Source organism: Spea bombifrons, chromosome 1, assembly GCF_027358695.1.
Source record: "Spea bombifrons isolate aSpeBom1 chromosome 1, aSpeBom1.2.pri, whole genome shotgun sequence".
NCBI classification, from domain to species: domain Eukaryota; kingdom Metazoa; phylum Chordata; class Amphibia; order Anura; family Pelobatidae; genus Spea; species Spea bombifrons.
In genome coordinates this window covers 55,970,994-55,987,493 of record NC_071087.1, presented here as the reverse complement: position 1 = coordinate 55,987,493, position 16,500 = coordinate 55,970,994, and the positions used below count along the sequence as shown (strand labels likewise).

General features: G+C 39.3%; 1 protein-coding gene across 1 annotated transcript in view; it reads left to right on the top strand.

Moving 5' to 3' along the window:
- The window catches only part of IDUA (alpha-L-iduronidase), a 47,331-nt gene that overhangs the window by 17,184 nt on the left and 13,647 nt on the right, over positions 1-16,500 (top strand). The window contains exons 3-5 of the mRNA XM_053461683.1: positions 8,792-8,874; positions 9,462-9,569; positions 13,604-13,699. Coding sequence (XP_053317658.1) covers positions 8,792-8,874; positions 9,462-9,569; positions 13,604-13,699 — 287 coding nt within the window. The remainder of the gene's footprint in view (positions 1-8,791; positions 8,875-9,461; positions 9,570-13,603; positions 13,700-16,500) is intronic.

Here is a 16,500-nt window from a genome sequence, read left to right as displayed (position 1 = left end):
AAGAAAAGCACATTTCTAAAAAGGTATTAGAATATTATCAGAATATATAATTATTTACAATTATAGTATTTTGGGTATTAGGCACCCTAGCGAAGAGGATAATGGCCTTTTTGTGATATTGTGGTCTGGGTGTACATGCATGGGCTGATAAACAAAGTTCGAAGCACAGGGCCAATTACTTGGCTTAGAGAGAGAGAGAGTTCCCTGCGTACCCAAAGGATGTATACCATCTGGCTACGTGGTATTATCTGTTTTAACTTTATTTAGCCATTTTATGTTTTTTGTCCTGTGGCAGCCAATCACAGGTGTACTTCAAGCATTTTGTAGCTATTCACAAATGGTTCTTTGTTGGTATACACAGAAGAAAAACAAAACTTCTGCCTTGTCCTGATTTTCATTAACCAAATTCCAACTGAACCAACAGTTTGCTCTTTTTTTTTTTGAGTACTCTGTGAGTACTTTAAAGTGTATTCTTTCAAAATAAAAAAAGCACTTACCTGACACAGAAGCTATCTTCTTCCTCCATGGTTCCTCATATATATTCTTGCCACTGATTGGCTGAAAAGTGCTCCAACGAGAGGACTTTCCATGCATGCGCTGGGGGTCTGAACAGACACTCGCCCACAACGTTCTCTGAGCTAGCAGTGAAGTTGATTGGACGATGAGTATATCATGTTTCCTATACAACATTTAGCTGGTGGATGGGGTCTGCAGAATCCCTTAATGCATTTGCAGAACGGACAACACGACATTTAAAGGAACCATGCATTAAAGTGCATATGATAGCTGGAGCGTTCCTTTAATGTATTTAAGACATTCTGTGGGGGTTTGTATTGCTGTCATTGACTACCAGTGTCACATTTTTTATTTTTATTGGGGGTGCCAGTTATCCCTTTGACTTATGTGAAATGCCACTTTCTTTTTTGTTTACGTTTGTGTTTGTTACCTAAGGATACATGTTTAAAAGTGTATTTTAATTTTATTTGTTTCAAGATATTCCGCGTATCTTCTGTTTTTTTTTTCTGAGGACAGTTCATCCTAGTGAACCAGGTATGCCAGTAGCCTACTGATGTTGGCCTTCCTAAAATTAAGCATTTTGGTGGAAGCTGTTCTAATTTGCTTTTGTGAATTAATCTCAAATTCCACTATATTATTGCCACTCAAATATTTAAAAAAAGCTCTATATTGCTAGTAATTGTGGGATCCAGAGTTTGTGTCTCTACAAACTAAAACAAGCAGCGGGGCGGTCTAAAATTCTTCAATAAGAAGAACAGAAGGCATGAATGCGGTGGGGGCACATAATACTTAATGGTAAAAGTGAAGCTGCTCAAGAAGGATCTGGGCAAGGTACATGGGGTAATGGAGGGAGTAGGACTGTATGTGTGCTAGCATAAGTGTATATGTGTAAGTGTGTGTATGTTAGCACGAGTGTGTAAGCATGAGAGGGAGTGTGTATTAGCTTCAGTGTGTGTGTGTTGATATAAGTATGTGTAAGTGTGTGTAAGCATGATTGTTTACATGTATGTTAGCATGTGTGTGACAATGTCTGTTAGTTGCTGGGGGGGGCAACCCTCCCCTGTATAGAAGGATCAAGAATGTGAAACAATACTGGACAGGCTAATTATAAATATATATATATATAATATAATATAATAAATCATTTTAACCTATCCAAAATAAAACCTAATTATGGTAAAAAGCCATTAAAGTGGAAGTCCCATGAAAAAAAATATTTTTCTAAAATAAAGTGCTGTTGCAGTAATGTAGGTTAGCATTCAAGTTTGGGTGACTTTCTCTGCTCAAACGCTACTCCTAGCTGTTTCTGTATGGCTGTGCTAATAAAGTCCTTTCCTCCATAGGTGTTTAAAACTGTGTCATTCTATTGTTTAGCACAGGCAGTACAATAAGGCATCGCTGTGTTTGTTAGGGAGGCAACCCTAAGTAGGAGGCAGCACTGACTTACAAGGGATGGGTTTGTTAAGTGGGGTTGAGTGAAGCATGAGACTCAGACTTATATTAATACTATGAATGTAGGGGAGCGGGTGTAGAATTATATCATTTCAAGGCCCTGACACATAGCAACCAAAGCAGTCTGACCAGAAACTATATTTAATTCTGCAACTAATAATATAATTTATTTATGATGGCGTCAATTATCAACATGGTGTTAATAAACTTGCATTGTTCCCTGTTTCAATGATAAACAATTCTGAATTAAATAAATAGAACTTGACTTGTGTATAAAGTTTGGATTACAACATTCTTCAAGGGGTATGTTTTTTTTGGATTATATTTAGTATGTGAGCTTTTTTTTTAATTAGTTAACTAGTTGGCCTGCATTTTTCATATGTGAACTAGTATATCTGCCATGGTATGAGTCTATAGAGGACACTAACCTCAGTATAGTCTTAGTAAGTGGCCTTTCATCCAGTCCTAACCTAAACAATAATATATTATTAATGGAACATTATACTTGAATGCATGAATAAAGTCCTAGAATCCACTTTCAACAAGAACAGTATTCCTTTGTACCATGCTATAAGGAATAAAACATGCAGTGTCACTATTAGTCAATCATTATCATGGACTTTACAAGTGAACCTACAAAATGACATGCTATGTGACATTATGGATAGATTAAAAAATCATCTACAGTATGTATGTGACTTTTAGCAGACATGCTTCTTATGAAAAGATGCCTAGGGATAGTGTTCACATTTAGATCCCCTAAAATGGTTAGCATTATGAATAAATTTAGTTTTTGAGCACGGCCACAATTTTTACTTGAACACTGTGTTCTGCAAGGGAGACTGCAAAATGTCTAACCTTGATTGACTGAAAGAGAAATCCAATAATGTGTGGACAAAGGGGTGCTTAACATAAATGTTTATTAACTAATTAGTAAATGCTGTGTTATGAATTGTGCATCAAGATTAGAGATCTCACTGAATCTACATTATACTGAGCAATCTCTTTATACAACCATGTTGGGTCTCCATTCACTTTAGCAGTAAAAGACCTTCAGTGGACATTCTGAGCACCAAAATGGAGGTGAGAATGCCATGGAGTTATCAACTTAGGGCTGTTTTTGGCATGTTATACTTGATCATTCATGTTGTGCTGGAATTTGTTGAGTTGAGTTTGTTTTCGGGACACGTATACTGCTTTTTCTTTAAATGGGACAAACCAATTTTCTTTAAAATCCTGCAAAAGTCTTTCAAAACCTTCATTGTTGCACTCATATCTACAGCAATACTATAAAGACTTTTACTTACTTTGTCAAGATTCCCACCTTTTGAAAGATGCTTCAACTATGGTGCCACAAAAAATAACATGGCCATAGGTACAGATAAAATCATATCTCCAACAAGCAACTTTAAGAACAAAAATTACCCTTAAATTCCTAGACAAAGTTCTCGACTGAATGTTTTGGTGCCAGCTAATTATCCCATTATGATTGCCATATGCCTAGCCATAGCAATAATTTCTTTTCCAAAGCTGCTAATTATGTGTTCAGTTCTTCAGTAAAGCTCAGTCTTGTGCTACGGACTATGAAATATTTATTAATTTGTACTTTGATATTTTCAGATATCTTCACAATTTGTACTATACAGTAAATGTTCATTGTTCTTGTTCTTCATAACTTTTTTTGGAGTACAATTTAATTACATTGAAAACCTTTTGCTTTTTTTAACTGAAGGTTTTATTTAATCTCCATCTATTGTACTCACGTGATCATTATGACTTTTCCATCATTTCAACAGGGTGAAGAAGCTTTCCATAATTTTTGGTGTATACTGTTGCCGATGCCTCAAAAAGCATCATTATTTTCTGGCAAATACTGAATGTATGCAATAATCCTTTGCCACTGATGATAATGATAAATAGCCTTCTCACAACAAGGCCTAGTTTAATAGTGAGATAGAATTTGACATCAGATAAGAACCATTTGGCCCTTCTAGTATGCCCATTTTTTCCTGCTTTAAAAACTCAAACCTTAACCCCTTTGCATCAGGTATGCCATGAAAAGATTGTCCTACAGGACCAATGATGTACCTGGTATGTGATCAGTTAAAACTGTTGCTATGTCATTGCGATTGTAGGGGCACCATAACCTGAGCAGTCAGTCTACAGCATATCCCCTGCACTTCCGTGCATGTGATCACATCTACAGCCAATCTTATGCAGTAGCATCTAAAAACATAGGCACATTCAGTGGCTTCACGTTCTGCCAGCAATGTGATTCACCAAGGAGCCTCTAACAAAGTAGCATATCTCTAGAGGGGTGAGTGGTGAGGCTGCCTCTCCTGGGCCGGTCTTCAGGGCCGTGCAGAGGTAGGTGCAAGATTGTGATCTGCCCAACCAGTCCTGCTAGGGGCTAGAGGGGCGCCCCCCGTGGGCACCTGCTACCCAGACCAGCGCTCATGGTGCTTGAGTGCAGTGCAGATTTGTATATGTGTGTGCATGGGCAGTGTATGTATATGTGTGTGCATGGGCAGCGTAAATGTTTGTGCATGGGCAGGCTTTTGTAAGGGCAGTGTATGTGCAAATGCGTGTGTTTGGGCAGGTGTTAGTAAGGGCAGTTTGTGTGTATATGTGTGTATATGGGCAGTGTGTGTATATATGCACAGTGTATATGTGTGTGTATGGGGAGATGTTTGTAAGGGCAGTGTATGTGTATATGTGTGTGTGTATGGGCATTCACTGCACAAGATTATATGCTTGCCCGTAAGACTGAAAGCAGCTAGCCCTCCTCTGCTCTCCCTTACATGTACACATATGCATACTTCCGTTGATTAATTCTCATCTCACATTTTTTTTTTGCATTGCTTTGCCCAAGGCCTACAATATTGTTAACCCCTTAACGACCTCGACGGTTCAGGGCCGTCACGCAAAAACGGTCGGTTAACTACCTTTGATAGTCCTGAAGCGTCATTAAATTAAATAAGCTTAGAAAGTGATCAATGATCACTTTCCTCGCTTAAACGGCGTTAATGTAATGCCTCTATGTCGAGGCATTCAGTAACGCTGAGATCGGAATTAGGGGCCATGTCTCTCCCCTCCCCGGAGCGGCAGCGGACGCCCGTTTTAAAAGAGTTTAGGAGGCGATCAACGATCACCTCCTAAACTTCAATGGTGTCGCTGAAATACCTCGATCGCGAGGCATTCGGCGACACCAAACACCCACCCCAGGACGCGTCCTGACCGCTCTGGATAGCGATCACAACCGCCACTGCGGCGCCCTTAAAGAATAACAATCAAGTTGAAAAGAATCCTCAGGAGAGTCTCTCCAGACCCTCCTGAGAATCTGGCTCCACTTGCAGGTTGAATACCAGAGTTCCCCGCACCGGTGCGGCACCGGTGCGGGGAACTCTGATCTCTGACAGCCGGGGAAGGTATGCGCGACGGACGCAGACAAACCCCCGCTGCCAACTCCACCTCCTTCCGGCTGCAGCGGAAGGAGACGTCAACCCACTGCCCCGGCAATACAGCAGGAAATTGGAAGCACCGGTAAGTGAGTAAGTAAGTGTGTGTGTGTGTGTGTGTTTGTTAAATGGGGGAATAGGGCATTTCTGGAATGCCTTATACCCCTATATGCCACTCTGGCACTTAGGGGGTTAAAAGGCATATTATGGGGCAGAGTGGCATATAGGGAGGTATAAGGCATTTCAGGAGGCAGAGTGGCGTTAAGGGGCGTTTAATAGAGCACTCTGCCTCCTGAAATGCCTTATACCTCCCTATATGCCACTCTGCCCCATAATATGCCTTTTAACCCCCTAAATGCCAGAGTGGCATATAGGGGTATAAGGCATTTCTGGAGGCAGAGTGCTCTATACAATGCCTTTTAACTCCCTTAATGCCACTCTGCCTCCTGGAATGCCTTATACCTCCCTATATGCCACTCTGCCCCATAATATGCATTTTAACCCCCTAAATGCCAGAATGGGATATAGGGGTATAAGGCATTTCTGGAGGCAGAGTGGCACATAGCGGGTCAAAAGGCATACCATGGGGCACAGTGGCATATAGAGGGTTAAAAGGCATATCATGGGCCACAGTGCCATATTGGTGTGGCAAGCCTGGGGGCAGATGTGCGTAACTGGGGGACAGGTTGGAAAATACAAGGAAATAAAAACAAAAAAAATATTTTTCTCAATCATAGCTTTTATTAAAAAAAATAGTTTACATGAATTACCATTTACTGGTAAAACTTTTTTCCTTTAGGATCGTCTTATATTCAGGCTTTTTCTTTTTTTTTCCTAAGTTAATATTCAGATTTTGGGGGGTCGTCTTATAATCAGTAAAATATTTTTCAAATAAAAGTCATAAAAGGTGTTGTTTTTCACATTTTCACCATGTTTTTTTTATATAGTAAATAAGATGATATGATCAAATAATGGTATCTGAAGAAAGCCCATCTTGTCCTTAAAAAAACAATATATAACGTGAACACAGCTGAACACAAGCACCGCAAAAGTGTTAAAACAGCCTTGGTCCCAAAGGGTACAGAAGGAAAAAAATAAGCCTGGTCTTTAAGGGGTTAAGACAGCCCTGATCACATGCATGATACAATCAGATGGCAAAGACAATTCTTGAAACACTGCCTTGGTCTCTGTTCGCTATCTTTGCTTCTTATTGTGATAGCGAGCTGGAGAGAGGCAGAGAACAGTAAGAAGCTGTTTAACACCTTAGTCATATTTTTTTAAAATTATCATTGGTTTTTAAATTTGACCCCAAGGGGTTATTTTTTTCTATTAGCTTTTTAGTTCATATTGTGTAGTTAGCCTGGTGGTGGTTAGTGGGAAATTTGTTAGATAGGGTTTGGTAGGAGTGGGTAATTCGGTGAAATCTGGGAAAGTTTTTGTATATTTTTCCCATTTATACAACCTTTTTTTTTATTCACAAAAAAGTTTTACATTTTTTAAAAACCCTACTTCTCCTGAAAAAAAGTATAATTTCTGTGGGTACACATAATGAGAAAGAAGGAAATAATGGTTGAAGAAAGACATAGAAAAACGGGAAAATTGATGAAGAAGTCCTGAAGTATAAAACAGCCCTTGTCCTTAGGGAGTTAATCACTCCTTGGTCTCTTCTTAGATTCAAGGTAACCATATGCCTAACCATATCGCACACATGTTTACATTTCCATACTGTGTTAACATATACCACTAATTCTGTCTAATCTACCACTCTCTCAGTAAAGTAAAACTTCCCTGTATTACATGTAAATCTCTGACTCTCTATTTTTAGATTATGGCCTATTGTTCTAACATCTCTCCTCCTTTGAAATAAACTTCCCTCTTGTACTTAAGTATTTAAATGTTTCTTTTACATCTTTTCTCTCTCTTCTTTCCTCCAAGCTATACATATTGGGGTGTTGTTTGGCAGTGACATATACCAAGAGCTGTAAATTCATAAATGAAATACAGCCTTTGACAAAGTCTGGTGATAGAATTATTGTATGAAAAGCATTTGAAATACCCAAGGGCGTGTTGTTTTTAAAAATATATGGGGTGATGTGAGTAAGTTTAATTAGCTGACTTGAAACATTTCCTAAATGGGACATGGGCTCAGGATGACCAGATGTCAAAATTCCAAACTGAAAAATGTACACCTCCCTAATGTGGCCTTTTATCCCCCAAACAACCAGCAAACCTATGCATGGGTGGCATCACCATACTCAGGAAATGTTGCTAAACACATATTGGTGTGTTATTGGTGTGTCTTATTTTTAAAAGTATATTGTTTTGATGGGGGTAAATTGAATTGGCCACTTCAAAGATGTCCAGGTTTAAAAAAATAGTTTTCAAATCGCAATAAGTTACTTGCACTGTAACTTGCACAAAATATAAAAACATTGAGTATTTTTAAACTCAGGACAAATTTTAGAATCTATTTAGCAGGTTTTTTCATTAACTTTTGTATATGAGAAAATATTTTGCAAATTAAAGCACATTCTTTTGTTTAATTTTGCCATATTTAATTAGTTTTTTTGATGGTATTATCAAAATAATGCTTTCAAAAGAAAGCCTTTGTTTGTCCCGAAAAAAGCAATATATTATTTGTGTGGGTTCAGTAAATGAGAAACAAGAAAATTACAGCTAAACACAAACAAAGCAGTAATGTCAAAATAGCTATTGTCACAAAGGGTACAAAAAGTGTTTTCCTTTTAATAGCGGCTGTTTTTTTATAAGCAAACCAGATTGTTGCAAAACTAAACTTTCCTTCCTCCTTACAGCTTGTCTCTTATGATAACCACCTTCTTATATCCTATTCTTATTTCAGTCATTTTCAATGCCCTGAAGAACCGTCAACAACGAACGAACTAATTTGTGATAATTCAATAATATTGCCTTAACAACATAAAAAAATGAAAAAAATTGTTTTTGCATTAATATTTTCTCAATTCATTGTATTATTTTTTTTACAGCACAATAGTAGAACTGTAGTTTGCACTGTCCGGATACTCTACACCATCATTTTCATTGTCTTTCTCTCCTTACTTATTTTTGTATTTTGTTTTCCACCAATCATTCTATTTCTTATTGCTGTGAAAGAGACGTAATTAAGGAGCAGTTGAAACGGTTATGTCACTTCAGATCATATAGGAAAAAGTGTTCATTTAAAATTAGGCTTTGACAACTCTTAGAAACAGGGAGCTACTTGACAAATGAATAGATCCCAGTATACTAAGGATGCAAGTGATTAAAAGTTGTACAGTTGTTAACAGGTATCATTTAATGTATATTACCATTGGGGCTTGTTTATAATTTCTTTCTTTCTTCTATAGAGTTTCAAATGGAAAACTTCAGTATGACTTCAATAAACTGGATTCATTTGTTGATCTTCTAATGATGAATGGATTGGCGCCAGGTCAGGAAACTATTTTCCTTTGATAAAACTGACATTTATATAATGCAATGCTTTGTTAGCATTAGATGATATTTCCATGCATCAATGTACAAATGTATAGATAACAGCAAAAAGTAGTATTACAATAGTAGATAGGGTTCTGTAGAAAATACAGGCCATAGTTGTTGGTCAACAGGGGCGGGGCCACAAAGAGGTGGAGCCACAAAATTGATGGGGCCACTCAGTGATGCATGCAGCAGCAATGTCTGTCTGTCACACGTCTGGAGACTGAGCCCGTCCATCCTTCCTTGAACGTTGGCATCACTTATGACACACTGGCACACATTTGCACAGCACACCAACTGCTACCCGTTCCCCCGTCGGCAAAAATACAGACTTTGCATTTCTGGTATTCTACTTTTACCAGCACCGGTTTCAAAGGGTTAATTACCAGTGGCACGCCTACTAGAAGACTATAATTGTTTCTGTGCAATTTTGCAACTATTTAAGTATAAGAAATAATTAGATATGCTGTATGTATGTTTGATATATATATTTCATTGTATTTTTTTATGTTTTCTAGCATAATTGCAAATTTGTATTTTAAGGTTTCGAACTGATGGGAAGTCCATCTGGATATTTTACTGATTTTGAAGATAAAAGACAAGTCATAGAATGGAGAAATTTTGTCTTCTTGACAGCAACAAGGTACATAGGTATGTTGCAAAATTTTATTTTACCATTAGTTGTTGATTTAGCTTAAAAAAAAACACAGCAACAAAACAACAATGAACATTAGAGACCTTCAAAACCAAGTATTATTCTGTTTGTTGAAGAAACATACTCTGGTCTAGCTTAGCAATCTGTTAATGGATATAGAAAAGCAAAATGGCCACAAAACATGACCAAGTCCAAAAGGACAAACTAGTTGTGTTTGCTACGGCTTATTGATCCACAACTATACCACTAACTGTTATGCATGGAAAGTTTTAAGCTTTAAGACAATTGAAGTAAAACAGTCACTTGAAATACGTTTGGTGGACCTTATAAGCTAAAATATGTAACCTTTAGGCTGGAATTTTGAGTAATTCACCACACATGTATTGTGAAGGATCAGGTAATAGCTGTGCCTCTTGGGAATAACATCGCTTGTGGGTGTCTAACAGCGCTGAAGCAGAGTGTGTTTCTTTGGGCAGTCTCTGGATTTGCCCACTGCTTCCTCCTTGGCACCACATGCTAGAAACAGATGTCCCATGCACTCAATGGCCACTTTATTAGGTACATCTGTTCAGTTGCTTGTTAACACAAATAGCTAATCAGCCAATCACATGGCAGCAACTCAATGTATTTAGGCATGTAGACGTGGTCAGACCGAGCATCAGAATGGGGAAGAAGGGGGATTTTGAATGTGGCGTGGTTGTTGGTGCCAGATGGGCTGATCTGAGTATTTCAGAAACTGCTGTTCACGCACAGCCATCTCTAGGGTTTACAGAGAATGGTCAGAAAAAGAGGAAATATCCAGTTGTGTGGACAAAAATGCCTTGTTGATGTTAGAGGTCAGAGGAGAATAACTCAAATAACCACTCGTTACAACCAAGGTATGCAGAATACCATCTCTGAATGCACAACACGTCGAACCTTGAAGCAGATGGGCTACATCAGCAGAAGACCACACCGGGTGCCACTCCTGTCAGCTAAGAACAGGAAACCGAGGCTACAATTCCCACAGGCACACCAAAATTGGACAATGGAAGACTTGAAGAACGTTGCCTGGTCTGATGAGTCTCTGTTCCAACTGTGACATTCAGATGGCAGGGTCAGACTTTGGCATAAACAGCATGAAAGCATGGGTCCATCCTGCCTTGTATGAACGGTTCAGGCTGGTGGTGTAATGGTGTGGGGGACGTTTTCTTGGCACACTTTGGGCCCCTTAGTACCAACTGAGTATCATTTAAACGCCACAGCCTACCTCAGTATTGTTGCCGACCATGTCCATCCCTTTATGACCACAGCGTACCCATCTTCTGATGGCTACTTCCAGAAGGGTAATGCACCATGTCACAAAGCTCACATCCTCTCAAACTGGTTTCTTGAACATGACAATGAGTTTACTGAACTCCAATGGCCTCCACAGTCACCAGATCTCAATCATGGATGTGCAGCCGACTGCAGCAACTGCGTGATGCCATCATGTCCATATGGACCAAAATCTCTAAGAAATGTTTCCATCTCAAGTGGCCAGTGAGTGTATATATACACTCATGGAGTTCAAAGGATCAGCACACTCACGTCAAACAGGTTGCAAACTGTCAAAACTATAGATAGACTATAGACACAAGATAACAAAATAGGAAATAGTCACCTTATAGGGCCACATTATGCTGAGCACACCACTATGCCAAAGTACCAGTATAGGTATGTCCTAAAACTAAATACTGTTGCTTAAATTAAACTAAAGCTCACTCAACAAAGACCAAAAGATCTTCTTATTTTACATTTACAGAGACACTGTAATTTATAGGTTTCTTTGGACACCATTTATGGAGCACCTGTGATGGGGTGAGGGAAGGGCCAGTGACAGAGGTGGGAGGGAGTCAGAGTTGTGGACACATGCACACCTTCACACAAAGAGCCAACTTGCATCGTGGCCTTGTGGGTCATACAGTGGAGGTCTGTGCTGCAACCATTATTGATGTTTCAGCTTCTTGGGCCAGTCAGGGAAATCATCTCCCCAACTGGCCCTTGATCCACCACTGCTGGTGCGCTGTGACATAACTTCTGGTGCCCAGTATATGAGGTAAAAAGGACTTTGGACTGCTGAAAGCTATCTTATCTTGTGGCATGATTATGACTTTGTGAATTAGTGGGTTACAGCCCCAATGTACGGACTATTCTGCATAATTTAGGAAAGTTAGGAGGTATGTATTATAGATGACAAACCACACACTCTTTCAGACGTTTAATTTTTTTTATTTCATTTTTTTTTTATTTTCCTAAAAATATTGCGGATAAATATTAGGGACTGCTATGGTGTATGACTTTGAAGAGTAACCTACTGTTAACAGCACAGTGTGTGCAGGTGTAGAAACAAGTTTGGTCCAGAAAGACAAGCCCGGAAATCTCGCCAATCAAAGAAACTGTTCATCAAAAACAATACAGAACTGTGCCATTGTTTGTAAAACAAGGGCGTGATTTTTTTTTTTCCTTCGGGTTTCATGTTTTCCTCAAAATATTTTTTTTCTAATTTAGAGAACAATAAGCCTTGTCCATAAAAAACAATCATGAAAGTAGTAAAAAGGGTACAGACAGCAGCAGCGTCCTGTTGGTTTTTCTTGTAATTGCACGTCCATTATTAGTTTTCTCCAGAACCTTGTGGGCAGTCACTTATGCCTGCATAGACAGGACAGGTGTATTTTTTTGTTTCTGACCTGTTCTTTAGCCTGATATAGTACATGTGTCTCCAACTTAACACCATACCTGCTAAGCTTCTTAATGGGCTGAATTAAGTTTCTACTGTGGTCACTAGCTAACATTTATGAAAACCCTTACTTGTCAGGAGGTAAAGGTATTCTGAATTAAGTCTATGTATTCACGCAGGGATTGTAGCTATGTTGTACCCTTTGGGATGCTTGCGCACTAGAATCTCAGCTCAGCCTAGATTAACAATGTGTCAGTGTTATCCTGGATAAGATAATACAAGGTTGTATAAGGTCAGGATGATTTCAGTTCATATACACAAATATGTATATATAGTCTACTACCATTCAAAAGTTTGGGGTCACTTTACTGTTTTCATGGGCGGAAAAGGACATTTCTAGCTACAGTATGTAACGTAACTGTGAAAGGGCTTTCTAATGATCAGTTAGCCCTCTAAACTTGTCACTTGTGTAAGTTCTGTTTACTTACAAATGTAAAACTTGTTCAAAGTCATTGTGAATTACATGTTACATGGGGGAAATTAAATGTATCAACTGTAAGAAGCTTACAGCATAACAGTATTCTTCCCCAACATCAGGTTACTGAGCGTCTTAATGTAAATTAAATAATGTCTATTTGCACATATTTATGCCATTATGTTTATATTTTGACCGCTCTATAAATGAATTATTTTATTTACCTTAAGATGCTCAGTAATTTGTATATAACTACTTGGATTATGTTTGTTTTGTGTGCTGTCTATTAGTATATCTGATTTATTCAGTTGGGTCCTTTTCAGCTCAGAGTGTTTCTCTATAATATTACATCAAATTACATTTATTTATAAAGCGCCAGCTCATTCCATAGCGCTTTACAATCAGACGGTAGGATTAATATAAAATCACAAACAATAACAAAAGGAGAAGAAGGCCCTGCTCTTGCGAGCTTACAAACTAGTCTATTTTTTGTAAACAGTCTGCACCCCTTTGTGCTTTTGAGCTGGAGCGACATCCATATTTATCTCGCTATTAGCTCCATCACTCTTCATTAAATATTTTGATTTATTGCAATCCTTGACACGCACTTGTAAGTTGAACTGACTGCTTCAGAAGAAGCAAATGAGGAAAATGAGTTCATGCATGAATGTCCATGCAGTAAAATGAGCCAGGATTAAACAAAATGAATGATAATGAACATATTAAATGTAATGTAATAGGTAACTTTTCACTATTAAATGACTGAATATGTTGATTCATTTAGGGAACCTGATTTTAAAACATATTTAAGACACATGCCTCTTAAAACAAACTTATTTGATTTTTTTTTTTTACAGAAAAATATGGGTTACAAAATATTTCCAAGTGGAATTTTGAGACATGGAATGAACCAGATAATCATGATTTCGATAATGTGTCCATGAGTGTCAAAGGTATACTTCTTATATTGTTTTCTACTTTTTTTTTAAATAGTGGTAATAGTTGCAACACTACTAGTAAATATGAAATATTCAACCCCTCACTAATATGTTACCACTTTACACTGATATTTATAGGCCCGTTATGTTAAAAAACAAATTTATTTGAATTATGCAGCACCACATCTTGTAAAGGTATTCTGTTATGCCCTCTTTTTTAAGGTACAGTAAAGAAAACTGTGTTCACTGTCAACCATCACATATATTTTCCTTTACAATTGTTTCCACATAAACAATTGGTGGACATTTACGAGATAACAAGACCTTGGGCAGGGCAACTGCTCTCCCCCTAGGGATTGAGTCTATATCTTTGAGCTACCCGTGCAGAGGTCTAGGTGACTTTAGCAAGTTCAGAAAGGCAAGCTAGGTCAGCAGTGAGGAATCCATAAGAGAGGCAGGGACAAAAGCAAGCCGGGTCAGCAACAGAGAATTCCCAGGAATGGCAAGGTCAAATGGGAGCCTGGTCAGCAATCCAGAGTCAGGGACCTGCAGGGTCAACAATGGGGAATCCAGAAGAAAGGCAGGGTCAGGTGCAACACATGAACACAGGTAACAATTAAACAGAATGTAATAGTCCAGGACTGAATGCTGGGAGCAGCAGGTACATATTGGCAGCCCACTAGTTACTAATTGGTAATAGGACACAGGTGAAATGACAGTGTGCCTAGAGGGCAGGAGATCAAGAAACACCCATTTATAAAACAAAGCTTTGCAGGCTTGGAGAGCATGAAAATAGCAGGGGACGGGTACACCAAGAGCTGGGATCCTGACACCTGCAGTTCTACATGTGTGTTATACCCAGGGGTGTTCTGACCCGAAAGGCCTTCAGTGGGTGTGATGTAGCAGGAGCCACCGTGGGCATGACCAAGCATTGCTTCCTTACCTAGGCAAAGAAGAAACAGAAATGACATTTCAGGTCGCACCTCGAGGGTTTACTGACATGCCCTTGACACTAAGCCAATCCTCAAGGAGTAGTGCAGTATCTCATACCGTGTGTGAACAGAAGGGAAGCCAGAAAACTTAAGATGACTACTCATGTGTGTGCATGTATTTATTCCTTTAGATGAGGCAGGGGAGCACATGGCTCCATGTGTCCCTGCTGATTATACCTGTGATTTTATAGTACCATCCTTTCTGATGCAAAGATAATATTTTCTTTAAATTGTTATACTTTTACCATATGATAAAAATATGTTATTTGCTTTTACATAGAAATAATTGAATGTCATGGCATGTATTTATAATGTTTAATAAATAATAGGGCTGCAACAACTAATCGATAAAATCGATAATAATCGATAATGAAATTCGTTGGCAACGAATTTCATTATCGATTAGTTGAATCGATTATTATCGATTATAAAATGAGGGTTTTTTCAGAGCAAACGCTCTGAAAAATCCCCCTCATTATATAATCCGTTTAGTCTGACTCACCGTCTCACAGCAGCTCCTACTTACTCCCCCTCCTTGTAATCACTGTGACAACTGGCCCCGCCCCTTCCTTCTCCAGGCCAGAACCACATGGCTGTGACACTCATCTAACTGTAAGTATATGTGTATATATATATATATATATATATATATATTTGGGCTACTGAAAGTTAGGGGAGGTGGGGGTTAATTTAGGGGCAGTTATAGTTAGTGGGGTGTTTAGGGTTAATTTAGGGGCAGTTATGGTTAATTGGGTGTTTAGGGTTAATTTAGGGGCAGTTATGTTAATAAGGTTTTTAGGGTTAATTTAGGAGCAGCTGTGGTTAATGGGGTGTTTGGGGTTAATTTGAGGCAGTTCTGGTTAATGGTGTGTTTAGGGTTAATTTAGGGGATGCTGTGGTTGATGGGGTCTTTAGGGTTAATTTAGGGGATGCTGTGGTTAAGGGGGTGTTAAGGGTTAATTTAGGGGCAGTTATGGTTAATGGGGAGTTTAGGGTTAATTTAGGGGAATCTAAATCCTGGGGGCAGTGAAGTGACATATCTGGGGGTATAAGGCATATGCAGTATATAAGGCATATGTGGGGAGGGCAGTGTGGCATGTCTGGGGAGGACGGAGTGGTGTATCAGGGTGTATAAGGCATATCTGGGGGTAGAGTGGCATATCTGGGGGTAGAGAAGAGGCATGTCTGGGAGGCAGGGTGGCATGTCTGGGGAGGATGGAGTGGGGTATCAGGGGATATAAGGCGCATCAGGCACAGTGGCAGATGTGGGAGGCAGCGTGGAGTGGCAGATGTGGGAGGCAGCGTGGCATATGTGGGAGGCATTGTGGAGTATCAGATGTGGGAGGCAGCATGGCGTGGCATATGTGGGGAGGGCAGGGTGGCATGTCTGGGGAGGATGGAGTGGTGTTTCAGGGGGTATAAGGCGTATCAGGGACAGTGGCATGTGGGAGGCAGCGTGGCGTGGCAGATGTGGGAGGCAGCGTGGCGTGGCAGATGTGGGAGGCAGCGTGGAGTGGCATATGTGGGAGGCAGCGTGGAGTGGCATATGTGGGAGGCAGCGTGAAGTGGCATATGTGGGAGGCAGCGTGGAGTGCTGTGGTAGGCAGCGTGGCATATGTGGGGGGGCAGCATGGCATGTCTGGGAGGCAGCGTAGCAAGCCTGGGCTCAAATGTGCATATATTGGGGGGCTGGTTGGGAAATAAAGACAAGAAATGTATTATCAAAGTTATTCTGCTGTTTGTATTTAACATCATTTGTTTATTAAATTATTTTAAATAAATGAAAAATTTACATTCATTTTTTTTATCCGATTAATCGATTAA